This window comes from Bombina bombina, chromosome 8 (assembly GCF_027579735.1).
Source record: "Bombina bombina isolate aBomBom1 chromosome 8, aBomBom1.pri, whole genome shotgun sequence".
Taxonomy (NCBI): Eukaryota; Metazoa; Chordata; class Amphibia; order Anura; family Bombinatoridae; genus Bombina; species Bombina bombina.
This window is the reverse complement of record NC_069506.1, coordinates 312,890,003-312,917,930: the sequence shown is the minus strand read 5'-3', so window position 1 is coordinate 312,917,930 and position 27,928 is coordinate 312,890,003. Positions and strand designations below refer to the sequence as shown.

Here is a 27,928-nt window from a genome sequence, read left to right as displayed (position 1 = left end):
TAGCCTAAGTCAGCTGACTTGTGAAAACATGGAACAAGTGGAAAATGCGAAGTGGATTCCTTACACAAAGGTTCAGAGTTGTCCAAAGTAGCTAGAACCTCTTTCAGTAGTAACCAGAGGTGTTCAAGCTTAAAACTAAAATTAACCTCTTCTGAAGATTTAGCCACCAAAGTGCCAGAGTCTGAAATTTCACTTTCAGAAGCTACTGAAGTATTCTCCTCATCAGACAATTAAAAAAGGTTGACCAGCGCAGATATAGAGGGGTCAGAAGCCTTACTAGCTGACAAATGTTTAATTTCCTGTTACACTTACCCATAGAAGGAAAAGCTGACAAAGCCGCCAATTCTGCAGAAGTATTCTGAGCGACAAAATTCCCAGGTAAATAAACACCCCCAGGAGGTTGAGAGGAAACAGAAGGCACAGTATAGGAAACAATTAAGACTTGGGACGTTTAAGGAAAAAGCTGAGGCATGTCACGCACAGCATTATCCTGAGAGAGACATTTGGCTCAGAAGGGAATGTGTCTTTAAATTTTAAAGTTTTAGATAAGCATGAGGAAAAAACAATTTGAGCCTCTAAACATAGTAAGCATTTATCAACAGACAGACTGATCTAACTCTGAATCCATATTACAAAATTTAGCTATTTAATAATATTGTAAAAGAAAATACATTTTATTAGAAAATTAATGAGCAATAAAAAGATTTTTCAAAGCAACCTCAGATTGCCTGAAGCTCCTACCAGACAGGATTGATATCCCAATAGATAGGAAGCAAGACTTTCCAGTAAGGATCTTCTCCTCTTCGCACAAAACGATCCGATGATGAGAAAAATGTCAAACTTAAAGCCGACAGAGCTCCACAATGCGATGCACTAGAATGCAATACTAGCTCACTAAGCTCTGCTCCGATATACCAGAAGTGCGGGCGTCACGTGAGCGGATCGAAAAACTAATTGTGCCACTGAAAAGAGTGCGAAAAAGTAAACGGCTCACAGTTTCCTTGACCGTTATGCAAATAAGATTTTCTGAAGGTGATCTAACTATGGCCGATCACATAAATACTCTAATATAGTGCCCTGCAATTCTCTGAACTTCTCAGAATGCAGCATCTTTCCTCTATCAATCACAATAAAGATTATGAGCCCCCCAGCCAAATTAATAAATTTTAAGTTTCTCATAGAATACCCTTAACCCATACAGTATCATATTCGCCGAAAGGATGTATCCTTAACTAATAAGGATATCTATGTCCCAATCTGTGTCATAATCTATCCAAAATAAGTATCCTTATATGTCCCAATTTGGATCCGTATGAGGATTTAACTTCTTAAGTGCTGCTGTCCTTCAATACCTAGATCCAGCTGCAGGACAGATGCTTCTACATGGACCTGTAGGAAAAGAAACTAACTCTGGCTTTCTACAAGGGGGTAACAAAATGTTAAAAGTAAAGCAAAGACTACTGCGCCGCCTTTTAACTGCTAAAATCCACCACTACTCTTAATAAAGAGATTGATATGGACACAGCTAGCTTGCAGGGAAAAGTACCCATAAAAGGATTAAATATCTTCAGACACCAACTTCGCACATCCTTCATTGACAGAGGCAAAGAGAATAACTGGGGATTATGGGTAAGGGAATTTACACTTAACAGCTTTGCTGGGATGCTCTTTGCCTCCTCCTGCTGGCCAGGAGTTGAATATACCACTAGTAATTGGAATTAGGTTGTACCTCTCCATTTCATAAGAAAGCTATACAAAAGCTATGGCTATACAAAAGCAGTATAAACATATAAACAAAAGGCAACAGCAGAAATCAGTCTTATAGTGGGGGTGGTATAGATAAGAACCTCAGCCCATATGAAAGTGATCCTGCATTAGCTTTGAATATAATGAACTTATTAGCTTCTCACCTCTTTTGTTCTCTGTTGAGGCCAGTTAGGCTGCTGCAGTGACTGTCAAACAGAGTTCTTCAAACTATGGGTCGGAACCCATTACTGGGTCGCAACACCACGTTTACTGAGTAGCAACTTGTGTGTGTGTTGTACTGAGAGTATGTAGTGTGTGTGTTGTACTGAGAGTGTGTGTGTTGTACTGAGTGTGGTGTATGAGAGTTATATGAAAGTGTGTGGGTTGTACGAGTGTGTATGTTATATGAGAGTGTGTGGTGTATGATATATGAGTGTGGGGTGTGTGTTATTACCTTTTACAACATTTTCAGATTTTATTACAATCAGGAATAAAAGTATGCACACATTTTAGTCACTTTGCCAAAAATTGCAGATATCTTGTTGTATATTACTTCAGAAATGTTCAGACCAAGCATAAAAATAAGGTTGCAAAGGTATGTGGTATCATGGCACTGGGACTTGGGAAAACAAGTTTGAAGAACCCTGGTGTAGAACATATCAAGGTTATGAAGTAGGCACGTTCACCTCTAACCAGAATGGAGGGGGGGAATAGAGTAAAATTATAGGAAAATCAGGAAATTTAGTAGATTGAAAACTATTAGGGCTGCAACTATTATTTTCATAATCGATTAATCGGCCAATTATTTTTTCGATTGACTAATCTGATAAAAAAGGAATCAATAATTGTTTGCTATATTTTAAATTAAATCCAGATACTGAGTGTTACAAATTTAAACTTCAGACTAAAACTTTATATTAACACAACTGTTTGTCCAATTTTTAAAGCAGCAGAACACATTTTTATAATTAAGCAAAACAAAAACAAAAGCTCTTTGAAAAGAAGTAGAACTAGAAAGAGGTAGACTATAACTGTTTATAACATTCTGTTATTCATTCTTTCTGGAACTTTGCATTGAAATGCAAAAATGTCAACATGTCAAAATGTTTTTTTGCAAGCTATGTTGTCTACAGCAGAGAACAGGCGCTCAGATGGTGTTGAGGTGTCTGAGATGTACAATTAGGGTTTTCCCAATTATGCCAAAGTGGAATATGTATCTTTGTTAGCTCCTCACCAAGGCTAAGTGTTTTCCTCCTTGGCAAGGGGCCTGGACTTTATTCTAAAATAAAAAATAACTTGAATATCTATATGCAATAGTAAATAACCAGCTATAAGGTTAGGGAAAAATAACAGATATATACTTAGAGATTGAATCTAATACATATCACAATTTATTTAAAAAAAGAAAGAAAGAAAAACGCTAAGGGCTTTGTATCAATAACAGGACAAAGCCATACGCATTTATCTATACAGTACATATAATTAGCAATACTGAGCAATCCGCTAATTGCGCGAACAGATAATAGTGCAGTGTGCACATCAATTCAAATAACTCCCATCAATCTAGGGCTAGGTGTAAACAACAAGCTCGGCACTATATCATGAAAAGGATAGTCCCAAACCACCTGATTTAATATAAACAATCCAAATGATGACTCCTATTATTTCTGGGTTGCACATAAGCCAGGGGTAGTTGTAAACTGTACTAAAAAGTAAATGTCTGTAGACGTCCTTTAGGCTACAGGGCATAATCATAAAACACAATACCATGTGCAGGAGCTCAGAGTGAAGCAGCTGGTGCCGTGCACAAACCAACTAATTGGAAATCCACTAATCGATTATGAGATTTGTTGACAACTATTTTCATAATCAATTAGAACGATTAGTTGTTGCAGCTCTAGAAAACTTATTTTAAACATTTATATTACAATCCCACACTGTTTAATTCAGTAAAACTGTGTGTATATTTGCTTATGAACTTTACGAAAATAAAAAAGACTAAAGCAGCATCAAAGAAACGCCAAACTCCAAGAAAAACAATCCTTTTATTATCAATAATACAGCAACAATATGTACAAGATATTCTTCTTAAAAAAAGACAATTTATTAACAATGCACCATGTTGCTCAGTGAGAGGCATTTAATAACTCATTTGTGCTCCTTGCACATCTAACTTATCATTCGGTATCCAGGGCAGATAACTTTATCATATTAAGACACAAACCGTCCATAAGAAAAAAGCAGTAATGTAGCCGTGTTGTATTTTGTGATCACGGCAAGTTACTGTAATGCTGGTACTTACAATTAGTAGCAGTATCACTTGCGACTAACCCAAAATAAACCTTTCATTTTAAAGGGATACTGTAGTAAAAAAATTAAATGTCCTAATTAGACCCCATAAAGGGGTTAAACACATTGGTAAAATCTTGCACAGGAGCCATAAGCATTGCAGTTGCTGGACAGAATACAGCCAGTGATTCGCAGGTCATGCGCTTGTAGCTTATGATTGGCTCACTATCAGTTTCCTATGTGGGATTTGCAATGCTTTACCTATGTGTTTAACAATTGTCTAGGCTCAGTAATGCAATCACTTTGAGCATGTTATTTTTTTATTTATATCATCATATGACCATTTTCTGTGCAATGAAACAATTCATTTTCAAAAAAATAACTGTTGTATAAATGGTTTAAAAGAATTGATATTACAACAGTCTGTGATATACCACATGTGTGGTACTAAGTGGGAATGTGCCTTTTCTACAGCCTGTAAACAGAAATTGCATGGAAAGGATTGGAAATAGTAAATAATGCAGTTATTTTATTTTTAACCTTTTATAGTAATAAAACCAGTTCATTCTCTTCTCAGTGCTAAAATATCACACATACAGCCCTCTCACGGCATAATCACTCAACGTCCCTCCTGAATACTGCACTAGAAATAACGAGGGGGGGGGGGGGGGTTGTGTGGTTTCAATTTAGAAGCTAAATAATATAGTAACAGAAGAAAAACTGTTTTACAGCTGTCTGCTGTAGTTAAAGGGACATTTCTAGAGCAAAAATGATATGCTCTACAACATCATTTTTACAGCACTTACCTTTGCTGCTATGTGTTTCACCCACAAAGGGGTTAAACACATATGTAAAATCACACTCTGGAACCACAAGCATTCCAGATCCTAAGCAGGGAATGGCTGGTGTTTGGTAGATATGTGCCACTGATTGGCTCATCAGCAGGAACTCAGCTGAGAGTAATGCGTTTCTGAGCGGGACTATACGTGTGTAGGGTTAAACACATATTAAGCTAGGACCAGTAATGCCGAAGTTACCTGCTCTTACAGTTTAGAGTCCCTTTAAATACCAGTAAGAGGTTTGCTACTCTCTTCCTAAAATGCCAACAAACGGCTGGCTGGTCCCTTAAACACTGAATGTAGTGGTAAATGTCCCTACACTGTAGTGCAGTACATGGCTGACAGCTCAGAGGGTAACTAAACACATGAAGAAATACTTATACCTAAAAGCAATTACACTTTTTATACACAAAAAACCTCAATATTTAAATAGAAATGTTTATCATTTACTATGTATTCAAAATATATATTTTTCAACAAATCAAAACATTGAAGATACAAAATAAAAGAGAAAAAAGGGATTAGTGGCAGAGCTGTGACAACAGTATGTGCTTTGGCTTATGCTGGTACAAACACCAACCATTTCATGTAACTGAGATTTGCAGCAACAAGGGCTGCAGTCTTGTGTCATTTCGTGGAGCAAAACTATTATTTGGAGGCTGATAAATATCTGTTTTTGGCAGTGAGAATACTTAAATAGATGTCTGAACAGCCAGTATGTGCTCCTGGAGACGCAAGTCCATAAGAAATCCACAACTATACTCTGTGTACAGCGCCGTGGTGCCAATAGCTTCCAAGTCTGTAGCAAAGAAAGCGAAACTGCACCGATGGTGGACTGGTTAGACTTTGGCAAATATTTAGTTCAATGCATCGTCTTCAATCCAGAGAGTGCAACTATTTCATGTAGAGTTCTTTGCATGCCGCACCACATTCAGATTACAAAAGACGATTTGTGTCTGAAATCGCCCTGTAAAAAAAACAAGTATGAAACTAAGGTTTGTATAGAGTCTGCAGCTTTAAAGAGACATAAAACAGATTAGAGTTGAAACCAGAAGTAGATGAAAATTCTTTAATGTAAATGTTCTCTTCTAGATGCATGGAGGCACTTTTAGAATTTGATGCGTTTTTAAAGGTTCAGGTAGAAGTCATTACACGTTAAAATATTTATTTATAGCTAAAGCAGTTTCAAATTCTGCCGACATAAAAGTCAACGTTAAGCTTTCAGATAGAATTAACTTAGGGAGTTTAGTATGACTTATCACTTAGTATGCTCTCATGAAAAGTAAATACTTTTCAACTAAAGATACCGAGGTAGGCTCAGGAACGTGCACGAGTGGAACTTTCAGATAGCATGTAACTGCACAATGCAGTGAAATATAAGTGTTATGCAGTATCTGTATAAAATACAGTTGTCCAGGGTTAGTGTTTCCGAGTTGAAGAGGTACCAGATTTAATATCATCTTTGGATAAGCAAAGGTGAGCGTCTATGACTGGTGCAAGTATTTACCCACAAACAAATATCATTAGAATCTGTCTCCAGCCCTTTATGAATAATTCTGGGCAACTTCGCTAAAGTAAACTGGAAATCAATATCAATTAAGTCAGTAATTTACTAAAAAACATAATTTATACTTACCTGATAAATTTATTTCTCTTGTAGTGTGTTCAGTCCACGGGTCATCCATTACTTATGGGATATATTCTCCTTCCCAACAGGAAGTTGCAAGAGGATCACCCAAGCAGAGCTGCTATATAGCTCCTCCCCTCACATGCCATATCCAGTCATTCGACCGAAACAAGACAAGAAAGGAGAAACTATAGGGTGCAGTGGTGACTGGAGTTTTAATTAAAATTTAGAACTGCCTCAAAAAAAAGACAGGGCGGGCCGTGGACTGAATACACTACAAGAGAAATAAATTTATCAGGTAAGCATAAATTATGTTTTCTCTTGTTAAGTGTAGTCAGTCCACGGGTCATCCATTACTTATGGGATACCAATACCAAAGCTAAAGTACACGGATGATGGGAGGGACAAGGCAGGAACATTTAAACAGAAGGAACCACTGCCTGTAGAACCTTTCTCCCAAAAACAGCCTCCGAAGAAGCAAAAGTGTCAAATTTGTAAAATTTTGAAAAGGTATGAAGTGAAGACCAAGTTGCAGCCTTGCAAATCTGTTCAACAGAGGCCTCATTCTTAAAGGCCCAGGTGGAAGCCACAGCTCTAGTGGAATGAGCTGTAATTCTTTCAGGGGGCTGCTGTCCAGCAGTCTCATAGGCTAAACGTATTATGCTACGAAGCCAAAAAGAGAGAGAGGTGGCCGAAGCCTTTTGACCTCTCCTCTGTCCAGAATAAACGACAAACAGAGAAGAAGTTTGCCGAAAATCTTTAGTTGCCTGTAAGTAGAACTTTAGGGCACGGACTACGTCCAGATTATGCAAAAGACGTTCCTTCTTTGAAGAAGGATTAGGACATAATGATGGAACAACAATCTCTTGATTGATATTCCTGTTAGAAACTACCTTAGGTAAAAACCCAGGTTTAGTACGCAGAACCACCTTGTCTGAATGAAAAATCAGATAAGGAGAATCACAATGTAAGGCAGATAACTCCGAGACTCTTCGAGCCGAGGAAATAGCCATCAAAAACAGAACTTTCCAAGATAACAGCTTAATATCAATGGAATGAAGGGGTTCAAACGGAACACCTTGAAGAACTAAGTTTAAGCTCCACGGCGGAGCAACAGTCTTAAACACAGGCTTAATCCTAGCTAAAGCCTGACAAAAAGCCTGAACGTCTGGAACTTCTGCCAGACGTTTGTGTAAAATAGACAGAGCAGAAATCTGTCCCTTTAACGAACTAGCAGATAAACCCTTTTCTAAACCCTCTTGTAGAAAAGACAATATCCTAGGAATCCTAACCTTACTCCATGAGTAACTCTTGGATTCACACCAATATAATTATTTACGCCATATCTTATGGTAAATTTTTCTGGTAACAGGTTTCCGAGCCTGTATTAATGTATCAATAACCGACTCCGAGAAACCACGCTTTGATAGAATCAAGCGTTCAATCTCCATGCAGTCAGCCTCAGAGAAATTAGGCTTGGATGGTTGAAAGGACCCTGAATTAGAAGGCCCTGCCTCAGAGGCAGAGACCATGGTGGACAGGACGACATGTCCACTAGGTCTGCATACCAGGTCCTGCGTGGCCACGCAGGCGCTATCAGAATCACCGATGCTCTCTCCTGTTTGATCTTGGCAATCAGTCGAGGCAGCAACGGAAACGGTGGAAACACATAAGCCATGTTGAAAACCCAAGGGGCTGCTAGTGCATCTATCAGCACCGCTCCCGGGTCCCTGGACCTGGATCCGTAACAAGGAAGCTTGGCGTTCTGGCGAGATGCCATGAGATCCAGTTCCGGTTCGCCCCAAGGAAGAATCAGTTGGGCAAAGACCTCCGGGTGAAGTTCCCACTCCCCCGGATGAAAGGTCTGGCGACTTAGAAAGTCCGCCTCCCAGTTCTCCACGCCTGGGATGTAGATTGCTGACAGGTGGCAAGAGTGAGACTCTGCCCAGCGAATTATCTTCGAGACCTCTAACATCGCTAGGAGACTCCTGGTTCCCCCTTGATGGTTGATGTAAGCCACAGTCGTGATGTTGTCCGACTGAAATCTGATGAACCTCAGAGTTGCTAACTGAGGCCAAGCTAGGAGAGCATTGAATATTGCTCTTAATTCCAGAATGTTTATTGGGAGGAGTTTCTCCTCCTGAGTCCACGATCCCTGAGCCTTCAGGGAGTTCCAGACTGCGCCCCAGCCTAGTAGGCTGGCATCTGTTGTTACAATCGTCCAATCTGGCCTGCGAAAGGTCATTCCTTTGGACAGATGGACCCGAGACAACCACCAGAGAAGAGAATCTCTGGCCTCCTGGTCCAGATTCAGTAGAGGGGACAGATCTGAGTAATCCCCATTCCACTGACTTAGCATGCATAATTGCAGCGGTCTGAGATGCAGGCGCGCAAATGGCACTATGTCCATTGCTGCGACCATTAAGCCGATAACTTCGATGAACTGAGCTACTGATGGGCTTGGAATGGAATGAAGGATACGGCAAGCATTTAGAATTTTTGATAACCTGGACTCCGTCAGGTAAATCTTCATCTCTACAGAATCTATAAGAGTCCCTAGAAAGGGAACCCTTGTGAGTGGTAATAGAGAACTCTTTTCCATGTTCACCTTCCACCCATGCGACCTCAGAAAAGCTAGAACTATCTCTGTATGAGACTTTGCATTTTGAAAACTTGACGCCTGTATCAGAATGTCGTCTAGGTACGGAGCCACCGCTATGCCTCGCGGTCTTAGTACCGCCAGAAGTGAGCCCAGAACCTTTGTAAAAATTCTCGGGCCGTAGCTAACCCGAAGGGAAGAGCTACAAACTGGTAATGCCTGTCTAGAAAGGCAAATCTTAGGTACCGATAATGATCTTTGTGAATCGGTATGTGAAGGTAGGCATCCTTTAAGTCCACTGTGGTCATATACTGACCCTCTTGGATCATGGGTAGGATGGTTCGAATAGTTTCCATTTTGAACGATGGAACCCTTAGGAACTTGTTTAAGATCTTTAGGTCTAAGATTGGTCTGAAGGTTCCCTCTTTTTTTGGAACCACAAACAGATTTGAGTAAAAACCTTGCCCTTGTTCCGTCCGCGGAACTGGGTGGATCACTCCCATTACTAAGAGGTCTTGTACACATTGTAGAAATGCCTCTTTCTTTATTAGGTTTGTTGATAACCTTGACAGGTGAAATCTCCCTTGTGGAGGAGAAGCTTTGAAGTCCAGAAGGTATCCCTGAGATATGATCTCCAGCGTCCAGGGATCCTGGACATCTCTTGCCCAAGCCTGGGCGAAGAGAGAAAGTCTGCCCCCCACTAGATCCGTTTCCGGATAGGGGGCCCTTTCTTCATGCTGTCTTAGGGGCAGAAGTAGGCTTTCTGGCCTGCTTGCCCTTGTTCCAGGACTGGTTGCCTTTCCAACCCTGTCTGTAACGAGCAGCAGTTCCTTCCTGTTTTGGAGCGGAGGAAGTTGATGCTGCTCCTGCCTTGAAATTACGAAAGGCGCGAAAATTAGACTGTTTGGCCTTTGATTTGGCCCTGTCCTGAGGAAGGGTGTGACCCTTACCTCCAGTAATGTCAGCAATAATTTCTTTCAAGCCGGGCCCGAATAAGGTTTGCCCTTTGAAAGGAATATTAAGCAATTTAGATTTAGAAGTCACGTCTGCTGACCAGGATTTAAGCCATAGCGCTCTGCGCGCCTGGATGGCGAATCCGGAGTACTTAGCCGTTAGTTTGGTTAAATGCACAACGGCATCCGAAACAAACGCATTAGCTAGCTTAAGTGCTTTAAGCTTGTTCATAATCTCATCCAATGGTGCTGTGCGAATAGCCTCTTCCAGAGACTCAAACCAGAATGCCGCCGCAGCAGTGACGGGCGCAATGCATGCAAGGGGCTGTAATATAAAACCTTGTTGAACAAACATTTTCTTAAGGTAACCTTCTAATTTTTTATCCATTGGATCTGAGAAAGCACAACTAACCTCCACCGAGATAGTGGTACGCTTAGCTAAAGTAGAAACTGCTCCCTCCACCTTAGGGACCGTCTGCCATAAGTCACGTGTGGTAGCGTCTATTGGGAACATTTTCCTAAATATCGGAGGAGGGGAAAAAGGCACACCGGGTCTATCCCACTCCTTGTTAATAATCTCTGTAAGCCTTTTAGGTATAGGAAAAACATCAGTACACACCAGTACCGCAAAATATTTATCCAGCCTACATAATTTCTCTGGGATTGCAACCGTGTCACAATCATTCAGAGCCGCTAACACCTCCCCTAGCAATACACGGAGGTTCTCAAGCTTAAATTTAAAATTTGAAATTTCTGAATCCGGTCTCCCTGGATCAGATCCGTCACCCACAGAATGAAGCTCTCCGTCCTCATGTTCTGCAAATTGTGACGCAGTATCGGACATGGCTCTCGTGTCATCAGCGTGCTCTGTCCTTAACCCAGAGCTATCGCGCTTGCCTCTTAACTCAGGCAAGTTTGATAATACTTCTGTCATAACATTAGCCATATCTTGCAAAGTGATTTGTACGGGCCTTGATGTACTTGGCGCCACAATATCACGCACCTCCTGAGCGGGAGGCGAAGGTACTGACACGTGAGGAGAGTTAGCCGGCATAACTTCCCCCTCGTTTACCGGTAAAGACTGACTTATTTAAAGTAACATCAATACAATTGGTACACATATTTCTTTGGCTTTTAAACATAATGAACAAGCAGATTCATCTGTATCAGACATGTTTAAACAGACTAGCAATGAGGCTAGCAAGCTTGGAAAATACTTTCAATAAATTTACAAGCAATATAAAAAACACTGCTGCGCTTTTTTTTAAAAACACAAAAAAACTGTCACAGTTGAATAACAATGAACTAATTCAGTTATAGCAACCAAATTTTAACAGTAAATGTATGAAATTAGCAGAGGATTGCACCCATTAGCAAAAGGATGATTTAACCCCTTAATACCCAAAACGGATAATCAATTTAACAATTAACGTTTTTATCACAGTCAAACACACTGTCACAGGTCTGCTGTGACTGATTACCTCCCTCAAAAATAAATTTTTAAGACCCCTGAGCTCTCTGGAGACGTCCTGGATCAAGGAGGAAGAACTGTGATCGAATTTTAACTGCGCAACAAGGCACTAAAAAAAGGCCCCTCCCACTCATATTACAACAGTGGGAGTCCTGATATAACGGTTTCCATACAGAAATATACGTTAGCCATGTGGAATAAAATCATGCCCTAAAAGATTTATCACCAAGTACCTCACAAAACGATTAACATGCCAGTAAACGTTTTAAAAACAAACATTTCAAATGTTATGTAAAGTTATGACTAAGCCTGCTACCAGTTGCTTCTACTGCAGTTAAGGCTCATACATTATTTCAGTATTAACATTATTTTCTCAGTCAAATTCCATTCCCTAGAAAATAACTCTACTGCGCATACATTTATCAGCCTGATACCAGTCGCTACTACTGCATTTAAGGCTGTACTTACATCATATGGGTATCAGCAGTGTTTTCTTAGTCAATTCCATTCCTTAGAAAATATTTTACTGCACATACCTCATTTGCAGCGGACGCCGCATGCTATTCCCTTTTCTGAAGTTACCCCACTCCTCAGAAGGTACGAGAACAGCCAGTGGATCTTAGTTACGTCTGCTAAGATCATAGAAAACGCAGGCAGATTCTTCTTCTAAATACTGCCTGAGAGAAAAAACAGCACACTCCGGTGCCATTTAAAATAAACTTTTGATTGAAGAATAATTAAGTAAAAAACTCCTAACTCCTCTCACGACCTCCTTCATTGTTGAGAGTTGCAAGAGAATGACTGGATATGACATGTGAGGAGCTATATAGCAGCTCTGCTTGGGTGATCCTCTTGCAACTTCCTGTTGGGAAGGAGAATATATCCCATAAGTAATGGATGACCCGTGGACTGAACACACTTAACAAGAGAAATCTCTTCTCTAAAGGGAAGAGGACTATGCCAGGATAATGACCACCTCTGCCGGTAAGTATTCCTCTGATGCTCAGTTATGAAGTAAACACTTATTTCTGAAAAGGCTAAACTGTTTAATCACAACACACTTTACCCCAAGGAAAGATACGGAACTACACCAGAGTCTCATAAAAAAATGTGTAACGCCATAATCTCACCTCATCGTTTGTCCGCAGGTAATTTGTAACATCTGGCTTTGCTGGGTTCTTGTAGCTAAAGAGAGAGAGAAATGAGCAGTCTGTCAGATATTCACAGGTACAATTAGGTGATGTATCAGCGATGAGACAACCTTTGCCAATTCCTCCATAACTGCACTCACATTGTACAGAGAAGCGCTTGTCAGTGTTACGCTGAGGAGAACAGGGCTTTTGACTCCTATTTTTAGTTTTGATTGTAACTGATCTGTTTGTTATTTTCTAAAATACAGAGTAAAAGTTGAAGGGTATAAAACCCCCCAAAACAAAATTATTTTGTGATTCGGTTAGAGAAAACCATTTTAAAGAAGTTTCCAATTTACTTCTAATATCAAACTTGCTTTGTTCCCATGGTATTCTGTGTTGAAGAGATACCTAGGTAGGCATCTGTAGCACTACATGGCAGGACATAGTGCTGCCATCTAGTGATCCTGCAAATGGATAACTTTCTTGCAAAACTGCTGCGATATAGTGCTCCAGAAATGGACGGCTCCTAAGCATACGTCCCTGATTTTTAACAAAAGATACCAAGAGAGTAAATTAGAAAGTTGTTTGAAATCAAATTTTGGGTTTCATATCCCTTTAGGTTTATTTCTACTCTCTGATCCCATTGCATACAAACAAGTGCTTCCTTTTTCTGTACAATTGTTTCTAGATATTCAGAGACTGATTGACCCATTCTCATCTACACCTAAGAAACAGAACCAGGTCAGTGCAAGAGAGAGATGTGCGAGATGCAAAACAGCCCAGCGCATAGTGCAACCTAGAGCCAGCATTGCTACAAACTAGTGATGGAACAGGGCTGAATATGCACAATAGCAGGGGACAAACCCTTATTACTTTATCTGACAATTTAATAAACAGCAAATGGATGATCTCTCTAAATGGCAACAAGTGACGGTTGTTTTCAGGTCTAAAGACTGGCAAAAGCTCCTCACATACCTCTGTCCACCCGGTCTGCTGTTGGCAAAGTAGCCTTTACGATAAGCGCAGCAAATTCCTATGGTGATCAATGCCAGGACTAGAAGGACAACCAGGACTCCTCCTACAATGCCCCCGATGTTCAGATCATCTGTGTTTAAAAAGACCCAGAACAGTAAGAATCAGTGTCCCGTGCATCAGTTGATCTACAAACGCCATATAAAAACATAATTTATGCTTACCTGATAAATTTATTTCTCTTGTGGTGTATCCAGTCCACGGATCATCCATTACTTGTGGGATATTCTCCTTCCCAACAGGAAGCTGCAAGAGGATCACCCACAGCAGAGCTGTCTATATAGCTCCTCCCATAACTGCCACCTCCAGTCATTCGACCGAAGACAAGCAAGAGAAAGGAGTAACCATAGGGTGCAGTGGTGACTGTAGTTAAAAAATAAAATATACCTGCCTTAAAACGACAGGGCGGGCCGTGGACTGGATACACCACAAGAGAAATAAATTTATCAGGTAAGCATAAATTATGTTTTCTCTTGTAAGGTGTATTCAGTCCACGGATCATCCATTACTTGTGGGATGCCAATACCAAAGCTAAAGTACACGGATGAAGGGAGGGACAAGGCAGGTACTTAAACGGAAGGTACCACTGCTTGTAAAACCTTTCTCCCTAAAATAGCCTCCGAAGAAGCAAAAGTATCAAATTTATAAAACTTTGAAAAAGTATGAAGCGAAGACCAAGTCGCCGCCTTGCAAATCTGTTCAACAGAAGCCTCATTTTTAAAAGCCCATGTGGAAGCCACAGCTCTAGTAGAATGAGCTGTAATCCTTTCAGGAGGCTGCTGGCCAGCAGTCTCATAAGCTAAGCGTATTATACTTCTTAGCCAAAACGAAAGAAGTTGCCGAAGTCTTTAGGCCTCTCCTCTGTCCAGAGTAGACAACAAACAAAACAGATGTTTGACGAAAATCTTTAGTAGCTTGTAAATAAAACTTTAAAGCACGAACCACGTCAAGATTGTGTAATAGACATTCCTTCTTTGAAGAAGGATTAGGACACAATGACGGAACAACAATCTCCTGATTGATATTCTTATTAGATACCACCTTAGGTAAAAACCCAGGTTTGGTACGCAAAACTACCTTATCTGCATGGAAGATCAGATAAGGGGAATCGCACTGTAAGGCAGATAACTCGGAAACTCTACGAGCCGAGGAAATAGCTACCAAAAACAGAACTTTCCAAGATAAAAGCTTGATATCTATGGAATGAAGAGGTTCAAACGGAACCCCTTGGAGAACTTTAAGAACCAAATTTAAACTCCATGGCGGAGCAATTGGCTTAAACACAGGCTTGATTCTAACTAAAGCCTGACAAAACGCCTGAATGTCTGGAGCATCCGCCAGACGCTTGTGCAAAAGAATAGACAGAGCAGAAATCTGTCCCTTTAAGGAACTAGCTGACAATCCCTTTTCCAATCCTTCTTGGAGAAAAGATAATATCCTGGGAATGCTGACTTTACTCCATGAGTAACCCATGGATTCACACCAATAAAGATATTTATGCCATATCTTATGATAGATTTTCCTGGTGACAGGCTTTCGTGCCTGAATTAAGGTATCAATAACTGACTCGGAGAAGCCACGCTTTGATAAAATCAAGCGTTCAATCTCCAGGCAGTCAGTCTCAGAGAAATTAGATTTGGATGGTTGAAAGGACCCTGAAGTAGAAGGTCCTGTCTCAGAGGCAGAGTCCATGGTGGAAGAGATGACATGTCCACCAGATCTGCATACCAAGTCCTGCGTGGCCACGCAGGTGCTATCAAAATCACTGATGCTCTCTCCTGCTTGATTTTGGCAATCAGACGAGGGAGCAGAGGAAACGGTGGAAACACATAAGCCAGGTTGAAGGACCAAGGCGCTGCTAGAGCATCTATCAGCGTTGCCTTGGGATCCCTGGACCTGGATCCGTAACAAGGAAGTTTGGCGTTCTGGCGAGACGCCATGAGATCCAGTTCTGGTTCGCCCCAACGTTGAACCAATTGTGCAAACACCTCCGGATGGAGTTCCCACTCCCCCGGATGAAAAGTTTGTCGACTTAGAAAATCCGCCTCCCAGTTCTCTACACCTGGGATATGGATAGCTGGTGGCAAGAGTGAATCTCTGCCCAACGAATTATCTTTGAAACTTCCAGCTATCTTTAGTAGCTATGTCTGATACCCCCTCACAATATGCTGAAGCTGAGGAAGGAGAGCTTCTTTCTGTGGGGGATGTTTCTGACTCAGGGAAGATGATTCAACCTGATTCTGATTGAACACAATGTAAGAATGCCTCTCTCTTTATCTGGTTTGCAGATAATTGTGAAAGGTGAAATCTCCCTTTTGGAGGGGAAGCTTTGAAGTCCAGAAGATATCCCTGGGATACAATTTTCAACACCCAGGGATCCTGGACATCTCTTGCCCAAGCCTGGGTGAAGAGAGAAAGTCTGCCCCCTACTAGATCCGTTACCGGATCGGGGGCCAATCCTTCATGCTGTCTTAGAGACAGCAGCAGGCTTTTTGGCCTGCTTACCTTTGTTCCAAGCCTGGTTAGGTCTCCAGACCGACTTGTTGAATAAACATTTTCTTAAGGTAACCCTCTAACTTTTTATCCATTGGATGTAAGAAAGCACAACTGTCCTCGACGGGAATAGTAGTACGCTTAGCTAGGGTAGAAACTGCTCTCTCCACCTTAGGGACCGTCTGCCATAAGTCCCGTGTGGCGGCATCTATTGGAAACAATTTCTTAAAAATAGGAGGGGGAGAGAATGGTACACCTGGTCTATCCCATTCCTTAGTAATAATTTCTGAAAACCTTTTAGGTATTGGAAAAACATCAGTGAAAACAGGCACTGCATAGTATTTATCCAATCTGCATAATTTCTCTGGCACTGCAATGGTGTCACAGTCATTCAGAGTAGCTAAAACCTCCCTGAGCAACATGCGGAGGTGTTCAAGCTTAAATTTAAATGTTGCCAAATCAGAATCGGGTTGAATCATCTTCCCTGAGTCAGAAACATCCCCCACAGAAAGAAGCTCTCCTTCCTCAGCTTCAGCATATTGTGAGGGGGTATCAGACATAGCTACTAAAGCGTCAGAGTGCTCTGTATTCCTTCTAACCCCAGAGCTGTCTCGCTTTCCTCGTAACCCAGGTAGTCTGGATAATACCGCTGACAGTGTATTATCCATGACTGCCGCCATGTATTGTAAAGTAAACGCCATGGGCGCGCTTGATGTACTTGGCGCCTCTTGAGCGGGAGTCCCTTGAGCGGGAGTCAAAGGCTCTGACACGTGGGGCGAGTTAGTCGGCATAACTTGCCCCTTGTCAGATTCCTCTGGTGATAAATCTTTTAAAGACAGAATATGGTCTTTATAACTTAAAGTGAAATCAGTACATTTGGTACACATTCTAAGAGGGGGTTCCACCATGGCTTCTAAACATAATGAACAAGGAGTTTCCTCTATGTCAGACATGTTTAAACAGACTAGCAATGAGACCAGCAAGCTTGGAAAACACTTTACAGAAATTTAACAAGCAAAAAATAAAAACGGTACTGTGTCTTTAAGAAAAATAAAAAAGGTCAGAATTTGAAAAACAGTGAAAAAAAGCAGTAAATCAAACAAAATTTTTACAGTGTGTATAATAGGCTAACAGAGCATTGCACCCACTTGCAAATGGATGATTAACCCCTTAGTTTCAAAAACGGATAAAAAAAAAAACGAAATAGACGTTTTTTAACAGTCACAACCAACTGCCACAGCTCTGCTGTGGCCCTACCTTGCCATACAAACGACTTTGGAAAGCACCAAAACCCTTCAGAGAGGTCCTAAGCATTCAGGGAACTCCTTTAGGAAAACTGGATGTCTCAGTCTGCAAAAGTTAATGCGCATCTAGGCGCGAAATTAGGCCCCTCCCACTTCCTGTCTACATAGTGAGAGGCCTAACAAAACTATCCTAGGCAAATTTTTGCCAGCCATGTGGAAAAAAACTGGGCCCCAATAAAGTTTATCACCAGAAAGCATATAAAAAACGTTTAAGCACTCCCAGCAAACGTTCTATATTTCAGTAGTTTGAAAAAATAATAAGAGTGTTACCTCTAATAGTAAGCATGATACTAGTCGTTATTAAATCACTGTAATCAGGCTTACCTTAAATAAATCTGTATCAACAGCATTTTCTAGCATATACATTTCTCTAGAAAAAATTAGACTGCACATACCTCATAGCAGGATACCCTGCACGCCATTCCCCAAGCTGAAGTTACCTCTCTCTTCAGTTGTGTGTGAGAACAGCAATGGATCTTAATTACAACCTGCTAAGATCATTAGAGACCACAGGCAGACTCTTCTATTTTCTGCCCGAGACCAAAATAGTACAACTCCGGTACCATTTAAAAATAAACTTTTGAATTGAAGAAAAAATAACTAAATAACACCACATCTCTCTAACTGCTTCCATGCTTGTCGAGAGCTGCAAGAGAATGACTGGAGGTGGCAGTTAGGGGAGGAGCTATATAGACAGCTCTGCTGTGGGTGATCCTCTTGCAGCTTCCTGTTGGGAAGGAGAATATCCCACAAGTAATGGATGATCCGTGGACTGGATACACCTTACAAGAGAAATATATGTAACCGTAGCAGATTATACATGATCCTTCTTTATCATGAAATGCAGCAAGCAGAGTGCGCTGATGTCACTGCACACAAAGTGTAGAGCCGTGCGTGTAGCGCTGAGATTCGTTGGCTTATTTATTGCTGGGTGTGTGGCTATTTGCAGGTTAGTACTAGTATTTGATATTATATATTTTTTAGTTTACGTAAGCTAAATAGCAGAGTATAAAAACATAGATATCTCACCACAGTCTTTAAAGGAAAAAAATAACAGAATAGAGTGGCTATGCACCTAAAAATGGAAGTAATTTTCCATTGAGTAAAAGTAGTGAACTGAATAGTGACAATTAAAAATCTTATTGCTGGAGGTTTTATTAATAAACGTTTTTAACTCTGTGTACAAAAACTAAATATACATTACAACAATATTTTGTGATTGGCATTATGACTCAATACCTTGGTCCTATGCTATTTTAGTTTTCGTGTTTACTAATATTGTTTTGTACCAATATCCTCTCAGTTTGCTGAGAGTTTTATGGTCTCTACAAATGAACTGCATATATGTGTTATAAAGTTCATGACGCTGCTTCTGGTTTACTGTACAAGAACTAAAGGCTCAAATACATACGTCCTGTATAGATCTTGCAGACAATATACATGATTTTCTGAAATTACCATGATTTCGGTTAAATAAGCAGGGCAGGGATAGATTATATATATATATATATATATATATATATATATATATATATATATATATATATATATATATATATATATATATATATATATATATATATATATATATATATACACACACACACATATATATATATATATATATATATATATATATACACACATATACATATATACACACACACACACACACACACACATACACACTTAAATCTTGGAACATAATATAAAATTCTAACAAACTAATAGCAATGTATTAACTTACAGACTTCAAGTAACTGCGCCTCGCATGTGGCAGACCCAGCATCGTTGCTAGCGGTGCAGTAGTACTGGCCCATATCACCTTTATTTATTGCTGAAAATATCTGCACAAGAAAAAAAATATCCATAAATACAAGTGCTTTATATAATGCACACACAGAAAATATGACGCTTTACTTACTAAGGTACCAGTTTTAGGATTAAATGTAAAAGAGGAATTCACAAAACTCGGATTGGCTTTAGAGTCATCAGGCAGGACATTGCTGTCACGGAACCAGCGATACACTGAGCGTGGATACCCCTCATTCTCCTGACAGTGAAGCATGGCAGATTTACCCACCGGCACCGATTTTGGTACTCTGCATTGAGGGACAACTGGTCTTACTAAAAAAAAAAAAAAAGAGATGAGAAGTTCTCATGAGAAAGGCTCCTCAATACTATTGGGTTAATTCACTATATGTAGTAAACCTAATAGAGGGGGTGTCACATAGTGTAATCTGTTTGGTAATAATACTCACAATATGTAGTAAACCTAATAGAGGGGGTGTCACATAGTGTAATCTGTTTGGTAATAATACTCACAATATGTAGTAAACCTAATAGAGGGGGTGTCACATAGTGTAATCTGTTTGGTAATAATACTCACAATATGTAGTAAACCTAATAGAGGGGGTGTCACATAGTGTAATCTGTTTGGTAATAATACTCACAATATGTAGTAAACCTAATAGAGGGGTGTCACATAGTGTAATCTGTTTGGTAATAATACTCACAATATGTAGTAAACCTAATAGAGGGGGTGTCACATAGTGTAATCTGTTTGGTAATAATACTCACAATATGTAGTAAACCTAATAGAGGGGGGTGTCGCATAGTGTAATCTGTTTGGTAATAATACTCACAATATGTAGTAAACCTAATAGAGGGGGTGTCAAATAGTGTAATCTGTTTGGTAATAATACTCACAATATGTAGTAAACCTAATAGAGGGGGTGTCCCATAGTGTAATCTGTTTGGTAATAATACTCACAATATGTAGTAAACCTAATAGAGGGGTTGTAACATAGTGTAATCTGTTTGGTAATAATACTCACAATATGTAGTAAACCTAATAGAGGGGTTGTAGCATAGTGTAATCTGTTTGGTAATAATACTCACAATATGTAGTAAACCTAATAGAGGGGGTGTCACATAGTGTAATCTGTTTGGTAATAATACCCACAATTGAGCTGGGACTACAAGAGAGTGCAGTATTATCAGGCTAGAAATCCCAGTCTCCAGCTAACTGAGCACCAGTTAGTGACATGGCCAGTAAAGCTTAATATGCAATCCCTTTAAATAAAGTTTACAACGCGTTTCTCAGCCAACACCATCTGTTTCTTCAGTCCTATTACTCAAGTATGTTAAGTGTGATTTGCAGCCTGATGCTATTGCTTTCTTGTGTAGCGCCAACATAACTGAGTAGTTTTACCAAACAGGATTACACTATGTGGCGCTCCCTCTTATGTTTACTACAGATTGCCAGACAGCATGAGGCGGTGCTGCCTAAAGTATCTTTTTACTACTACAGAACCATCTGAAGTCTGTTCATGGAGAACTTTACTTTTTTTTCCTCTTAATTATAAGAAGGTAATTATAGACTTTCTCCACATTATGTAGAGTACTTTGTTTTAACATTGTATTAACCACATTGTACTTAAAGGGGCAGTCAACTAAAAAAAATGGTATTGTTTAAAAGATAAATAATCCCTTTATTACCCATTCCCCAGTTTTGCATAAACACTTATATTAGCAACATAATTTATGTAAGAACTTACCTGATAAATTCATTTCTTTCATATTGGCAAGAGTCCGTGAGCTAGTGACGTATGGGATATACAATCCTACCAGGAGGGGCAAAGTTTCACAAACCTCAAAATGCCTATAAATACACCCCTCACCACACCCACAATTCAGTTTAATGAATAGCCAAGTAGTGGGGTGATAAAAAAAGGAGTAAAATGCATCAACAAAGGAATTTGGAAATAATTGTGCTTTATACAAAAAATCATAACCACCATAAAAAGGGTGGGTCTCATGGACTCTTGCCAATATGAAAGAAATGAATTTATAAGGTAAGTTCTTACGTAAATTATTTTTTCTTTCATGTAATTGTCAAGAGTCCATGAGCTAGTGACGTATGCGATAGTAATACCCAATATGTGGAGCTCCACAGAAGAGTCACTAGAGAGGGAGGGATAAAATAACGGCCATTTTCTGCTGAAAAAAATAAATCCACAACCCAAAATATAAGTTTATTCTCATAATGAAAAGAAAAAACTCAAACATAAGCAGAGAAATCAAACTGAAACAGCTGCCTGAAACTGCCAAAAACTGCTTCCGAAGAAGCAAATACATCAAAACGGTAGAATTTAGTATATGTATGCAAAGAAGTTGCTGCTTTGGAAATCTGATCAACTGAATCTTAATTCTTAAAAGCCCACAAAGTGGAGACTTATTTAGTAGAATGAGCTGTAATTCTCTGAGGCGGGGCCTGACCAAATAAGCCTGATGAATCAAAAGCTTTAACCAAGATGCCAAGGAAATGGCAGAAGCCTTCTGACCTTTCCTAGAACCAGAAAAGATAACAAATAGACTAGAAGTCTTCCTGAAATCTTTAGTAGCTTCGACATAATATTTCAAAGCTCTTACCACATCCAAAGAATGTAAGGATATCTCCAAAGAATTCTTAGGATTAGGACACAAAGAAGGGGCAACAATTTATCTATTAATGTTGTTAGAATTCACAACCTTAGGTAGAAATTTAAATGAAGTCCGCAAAACTGCCTTATCCTGATGGAAAATCGGAAAAGGAGATTCACAAGAAAGAGCAGATAATTCAGAAACTCAATTCAATAGGTGATACTCCCTTCACATCCCTCTGACATTCACTGTACTCACAGGAATCGGGCTTCAAAATTCTGAGAAGCGCATATCAACGTAGAAAACTTAGCACAAACTTACTTCACCACCTCCATAGGAGGCAAAGTTTGTAAAAAACTGAATTGTGGGTGTGGTGATTTATAGGCATTTTGAGGTTTGGGAAACTTTGCCCCTCCAGGTAGAATTGTATATCCCATACGTCACTAGCTCATGTACTCTTGCCAATTATATGAAAGAAAGGAGATTCAAAAGAAAGAGCAGATAATTCAGAAACTCTTCTAGCAGAAGAGATGGCCAAAAGGAACAACACTTTCCAAGAAAGTAGTTTAATGTCCAAAGAATGCATAGGTTCAAACGGAGGAGCCTGTAAAGCCTTCAAAACCAAATTAAGACTCCAAGGAGGAGAGATTGATTTAATGACAGGCTTGATACAGACCAAAGCCTGTACAAAACAGTGAATATCAGGAAGCTTAGCAATCTTTCTGTGAAATAAAACAGAAAGAGCAAAAATGTGTCCCTTCAAAGAACTTGCAGACAAACCCTTATCCAAACCACTCTGAAGTAAAATTCTAGGAATTCTAAAAATGCCAGAATTTATGAGAACACCATGAAATATAAGTCTTCCAAACTCGATAATAAATCTTCCTAGAAACAGATTTACGAGCCTCTAACATAGTATTAATCACTGAGTCAGAGAAACCTCTATGACTAAGCACTAGGCGTTCAATTTCCACACCTTCAAATTTAATGATTCGAGATCTTGATGGAAAAACAGACCTTGAGACAGAAGGTCTGGCCTTAATGGAAGTGGCCAAGGTTGGCAACTGGACATCCGAACAAGATCCGCATACCAAAACCTGTGAGGCACTGCTGGAGCTACCAGCAACACAAACGATTGTTACATGATGATCTTGGAAATCACTCTTGGAAGAAGAACTAGAGGCGGGAAGATATAAGGAGGTTGGTAACACCAAAGAACTGCTAACGCATCCACCGCTTTCACCTGAGGATCCCTAGACCTGGACAGGTACCTGGGTAGTTTCTTGTTTAGATGGGAAGCCATCAGATATATTTCTGGAAGACTCCACATCTAAACAATCTGTAAAAACACATCTGGATGGAGCGACCACTCCCCCGGATATAAAGTCTGACGGCTGAGATAATCCACTTTCCAATTGTCTATACCTGGGATATGAACCACATAAATTAGACAGGAGCTGGATTTCACCCAAGCAAGTATCCGAGATACTTCTTTCATAGCTTGGGGACTGAGTCCCACCCTGATGATTGACATATGCCACAGTTGTGATATTGTCTGTCTGAAAGCAAATGAACGGTTCCCTCTTCAACAAAGGCCAAACCTGAAGAACCCTGAAAATAGCACGGAGTTCTAAAATATTGATTGGTAATCTCGCCTCTTGAGATTTCTAAACCCCTTGTGCTGTCAGAGATCCCCAGACAGCTCCCCAACCTGAAAGACTTGCATCTGTTGTGATCACAGTCCAGGTTGGACGAACAAGAGAGGCCCCTTTAACTATACGATGGTGATCTAACCACCAAGTCAGAGAGAGTCGAACATTGGGATTTAAGGATATTAATTGTGATATCTTTGTATAATCCATGCATCATTGATTCAGCATACAAAGCTGGAGAGTTCTCATATGAAAACGAGCAAAAGGGATCGCGTCCGATGCTGCAGTCATGAGACCTAAAACTTCCATGCACATAGCTACTGAAGGGAATGATTGAGACTGAAGGTTCCGACAAGCTGAAACCAATTTAAATCGCCTCTTGTCTGTTAGAGACAGAGTCATGGACACTGAATCTATCTGGAAACCTAAAAAGGCGACCCTTGTCTGAGGAATCAAAGAACTTTTTGGTAAATTGATCCTCCAACCATGTCTTTGAAGAAACAACCCTAGATGATTCATGTGAGATTCTGCAGAATGTAAAGACTGAGCTAGTGCCAAGATATCGTCCAAATAAGGAAACACCGCAATACCCTGTTCTCTGATTACAGAGAGTAGGGCACCAAGAACCTTTGAAAAGATTCATGGAGCTATCGCTAGGCCAAATGTAAGAGCGACAAATTGGTAATGCTTGTCTAGAAAAGAGAATCTCTAGATTCTCTAGATAAACTGATAGTGGTCTGGATGAATCAGAATATGAAGATATGCATCCTGTAAGTCTATTGTGGACATATAATGCCCTTGCTGAACAAAAGGCAGAATAGTCCTTGTAGTCACCATTTTGAAAGTTGGCACTTATACATAACTATTCAACATTTTCAGATCCAGAACTGGCCTGAATGAATTTTCTTTCTTTGGGACAATGAATAGATTTGAATAAAACCCCAGACCCTGTTCCTGAAACGGAACTGGTATGATCACCCCTGAAAGCTCCAGGTCTGAAACACACTTCAGAAAAGCCTGAGCCTTTACTGGATTTGCTGGGATGCGTAAGAGAAAAAATCTTCTCACAGGAGGTCTTACTCAAACTTATTCGGTACCCTTGAGAGACATTACTCTGAATCCATTGATTTTGGACAGAATCTGCCCAAATGTTTTGGAAGAATCTTAATCTGCCCCCTACCATCTGAGCTGGAATGAGGGCCGCACCTTCATGCAGACTTAGGGGCTGGCTTTGGTTTCTTAAACGGCTTGGATTTACTCCAACTTGAAAAGGGACAGTTCACCCAAAAATTTTCTCCCCTTTAAATTATTCCCAATGATCCTTTTAACCTGCTAGAGTGTATTACATTGGTTACAAGTAGCTCCTTTACTCCTATTTCAGCATTTGAAATAGCTGATTTAGCCTGTGGTATCGCCACCTACACTGAACAAATTAATACTGGAGTATAGGTTATTGAATAGCCTAAGTATACTCAGCCAGCAGAAGAGATTACACTCTCAGTGGGGGGCAGGGTAGTTAAGTAATAAAATTATAATTTTCCATTGTTCTCTCTATGTATTGAGCTTTGGTGTTGCAGCCAAATAAAAGATAAGGAAGCAAGTCTGTTTACACAAACTTAGAACATAATGAGATCTGATATCACCTTTAAGTTCAACCCATTTTAATAGGCTGTGGTTTCAAAGCACAAAATCAGCTACTTCATATACACAAACAAGCATGAAAATGGAATTTCTCTGCAGTTGGTGTAACAAGTCATTTAAAATACATTAATGGAAAAACAATTTTACAGTGTACTGTCCCTTGAATGTTTCCAATTGGAACCAGATTCTTTGGGGGAAGGATTAGGTTTCTGTTCCTTACTTTGTCGAAAGGAACGAAAACGGTTAGAAGCTTTAGATTTACCCTTAGGTCTTATCCTGAGGCAAAAAAACTCCCTTCCCCCTAGTGACAGTTGAAATAATCGAATCCATCTGAGAACCAAATAACTTATTTACCTTGGAAAGAAAGATAGCAATCTAGACTTAGATACCATGTCAGCATTCCAATATTTGAGCCACAAAGCTCTTCTAGCTAAAATAGCTAAAGACATAGATTTAACATCAATTTTGATGATATCAAAAATGGCATCACAGATAAAATGATTAGCATGTTGAAGCAAGCGAACAATGCTAGACAAATCAGGATCCATTTTCTGTTGCGCAAAACTTTCCAACCAAAAAGTTGATGCAGCTGCAACATCAGCCATAGAAATGGCAGGCCTGAGAAGAAGATGGCCAGAATATAAAGAAGATTTCCTTAGATAGGATTCAAGTTTCCTATCTAAAGGATCTTTAAAAGAAGTACTATCTTCCATAGGAATAGTAGTAAGTTTAGCAAGAGTAGAAATAACCCAATCAACTTTGGGGATCTTTTCCCAAAACTCCAATCTAACTGCTGTGCAAAGGATACGATTTTTTAAACCTTGAAGAAGGAATAAAAGAAGTACCAGGCCTATTCCATTCCTTCAAAATCATATCAGAAATAGCATCAGGAACTGGAAAAACCTCTGGAGTAACCACAGGAGGTTTATAAACTATATCAAGAGGACTAGTTTCCTCAATATCCAATGTAATCAACTCCTCTTAACAAGGAACGAATATACTCCATTTTAAATAAATAAGTAGATTTGTCAGTGTCAATATCTGAGGAAGGATATTCTGAATCAGATAGATCCTCACCAGAAAAGGATAATTCAGTATGTTGTTGGTCATTTGAAATTTCATCAACTTTATGAGAAGTTTTAAAAGACCTTTTACGTTTATTAGAAGGCGGGATGGCAGACAAAGCCTTCTGAATCGCATCAGCAATAAAATCTTTTATATTCACAGGTATATCATGTACATTAGATGTTGAAGGAATAACAGGCATTGTACTATTACTGATGGACACATTCTCTGCATGTAAAAGCTTATCATGACATATATTACATACCACAGCTGGAGATATAATCTCCACAAATTTACAACAAATGCACTTAGCTTTGGTAGAACTGTTATCAGGCAGCAGGGTTCTAACAATGGGTTTTGAGACAGGATCAGATTGAGAAATCTTGCAAATGTAAGAGAAAAAACAACATATAAAGCAAAATTATCAATTTCCTTATATGGCAGTTTCAGGAATGGGGAAAAAATGCAAACAGCATAGCCCTCTGATATAGAAAAAAGGCAAGAGGCATATAGGAATGGGGTTTAAAATAATGAGGCGCCAAGTATGACGCACAACGCAAACTGAATTTTTTTTTGGCGCTAAATGACACACTCGTGTCATTGAAGACACAACCTTGTGCAAGGAACTCGCCGTCAACTAAGACGCCGGAAATGACAAATTTGCGTCATCGGACGTACCTTCGTGCCAAAAAATTCTCGCGCCAAGAATGATGCAATAAACTTTGGCATTTTGCGCCCACGCAAGCCTAATTTTGCCCGCAAAATTTAATGAAAAAGCAGTCAATTGAAAAAAAGACTATACCCTAGGTAAGAAAATTATTTTCCTAAATATGTATTTCTCCCAAATATGAAACTGATAGTCTGCAAAAGGAAAAACACATAAACCTGACTCATGGCAAATATAAGTACAATACATATATTTAGAACTTTATATTAATGCATAAAGTGCCAAACCATAGCTGAGAGTGTTTTAAGTAATGAAAAAATACTTACCGAAAGACACCCATCCACATATAGCAGATAGCCAAACCAGTAATGAAACAGTTATCAGTAGAGGTAATGGAATATGAGAGTATATCGTCGATCTGAATAAGGGAGGTAGGAGATGAATCTCTACGACCAATAGAGAACCTATGAAATAGATCTCCCGCGAGGAAAACCATTGCATTCAATAGGTGATACTCCCTTCACAACCCTCTGACATTCACTGTACTCAGAGGAATCGGGCTTCAAAATGCTGAGAAGCGCATATACACGTAGAAATCTTAGCCCACCTCCATAGGAGGCAAAGTTTGTAAAACTGAATTGTGGGTGTGGTGAGGGGTGTATTTATAGGCATTTTGAGGTTTGGGAAACTTTGCCCCTCTTGGTAGGATTGTATATCCCATACGTCACTAGCTCATGGACTCTTGCCAATTACATGAAATAAATACATTTTTACCTCTGTGTTTACCTTGTATCTAAGCCTCTTCTGACAGCCTCCTGATCACATGGTTATTTATTTATTATCTATTGACTTGCATTTTAGCCAATTAGTGCAGTGTCTACCACAATCCAAGGGTGTGCGCACAATGTTATCTATATGGCCCACATGAACTAGCAATCTCCTGTTGTGAAAAGCTAATAAAAAAAATCATGTCATAAGAGTCTGTCTGTAAT

The 27,928-nt window shown here is 39.7% G+C and overlaps 1 protein-coding gene across 1 annotated transcript in view; it reads right to left on the bottom strand.

Moving 5' to 3' along the window:
* Positions 1-3,772: 3,772 nt before the first annotated feature.
* Positions 3,773-27,928, bottom strand: part of JAM3 (junctional adhesion molecule 3) — a 195,024-nt gene continuing 170,868 nt past the window's right edge. Inside the window, exons 5-9 of the mRNA XM_053691509.1 lie at positions 19,411-19,613; positions 19,234-19,333; positions 13,633-13,762; positions 12,655-12,709; positions 3,773-5,841 (exon numbers count right to left, since the gene is read on the bottom strand). Coding sequence (XP_053547484.1) covers positions 5,806-5,841; positions 12,655-12,709; positions 13,633-13,762; positions 19,234-19,333; positions 19,411-19,613 — 524 coding nt within the window. The 3' untranslated portion in view covers positions 3,773-5,805. The remainder of the gene's footprint in view (positions 5,842-12,654; positions 12,710-13,632; positions 13,763-19,233; positions 19,334-19,410; positions 19,614-27,928) is intronic.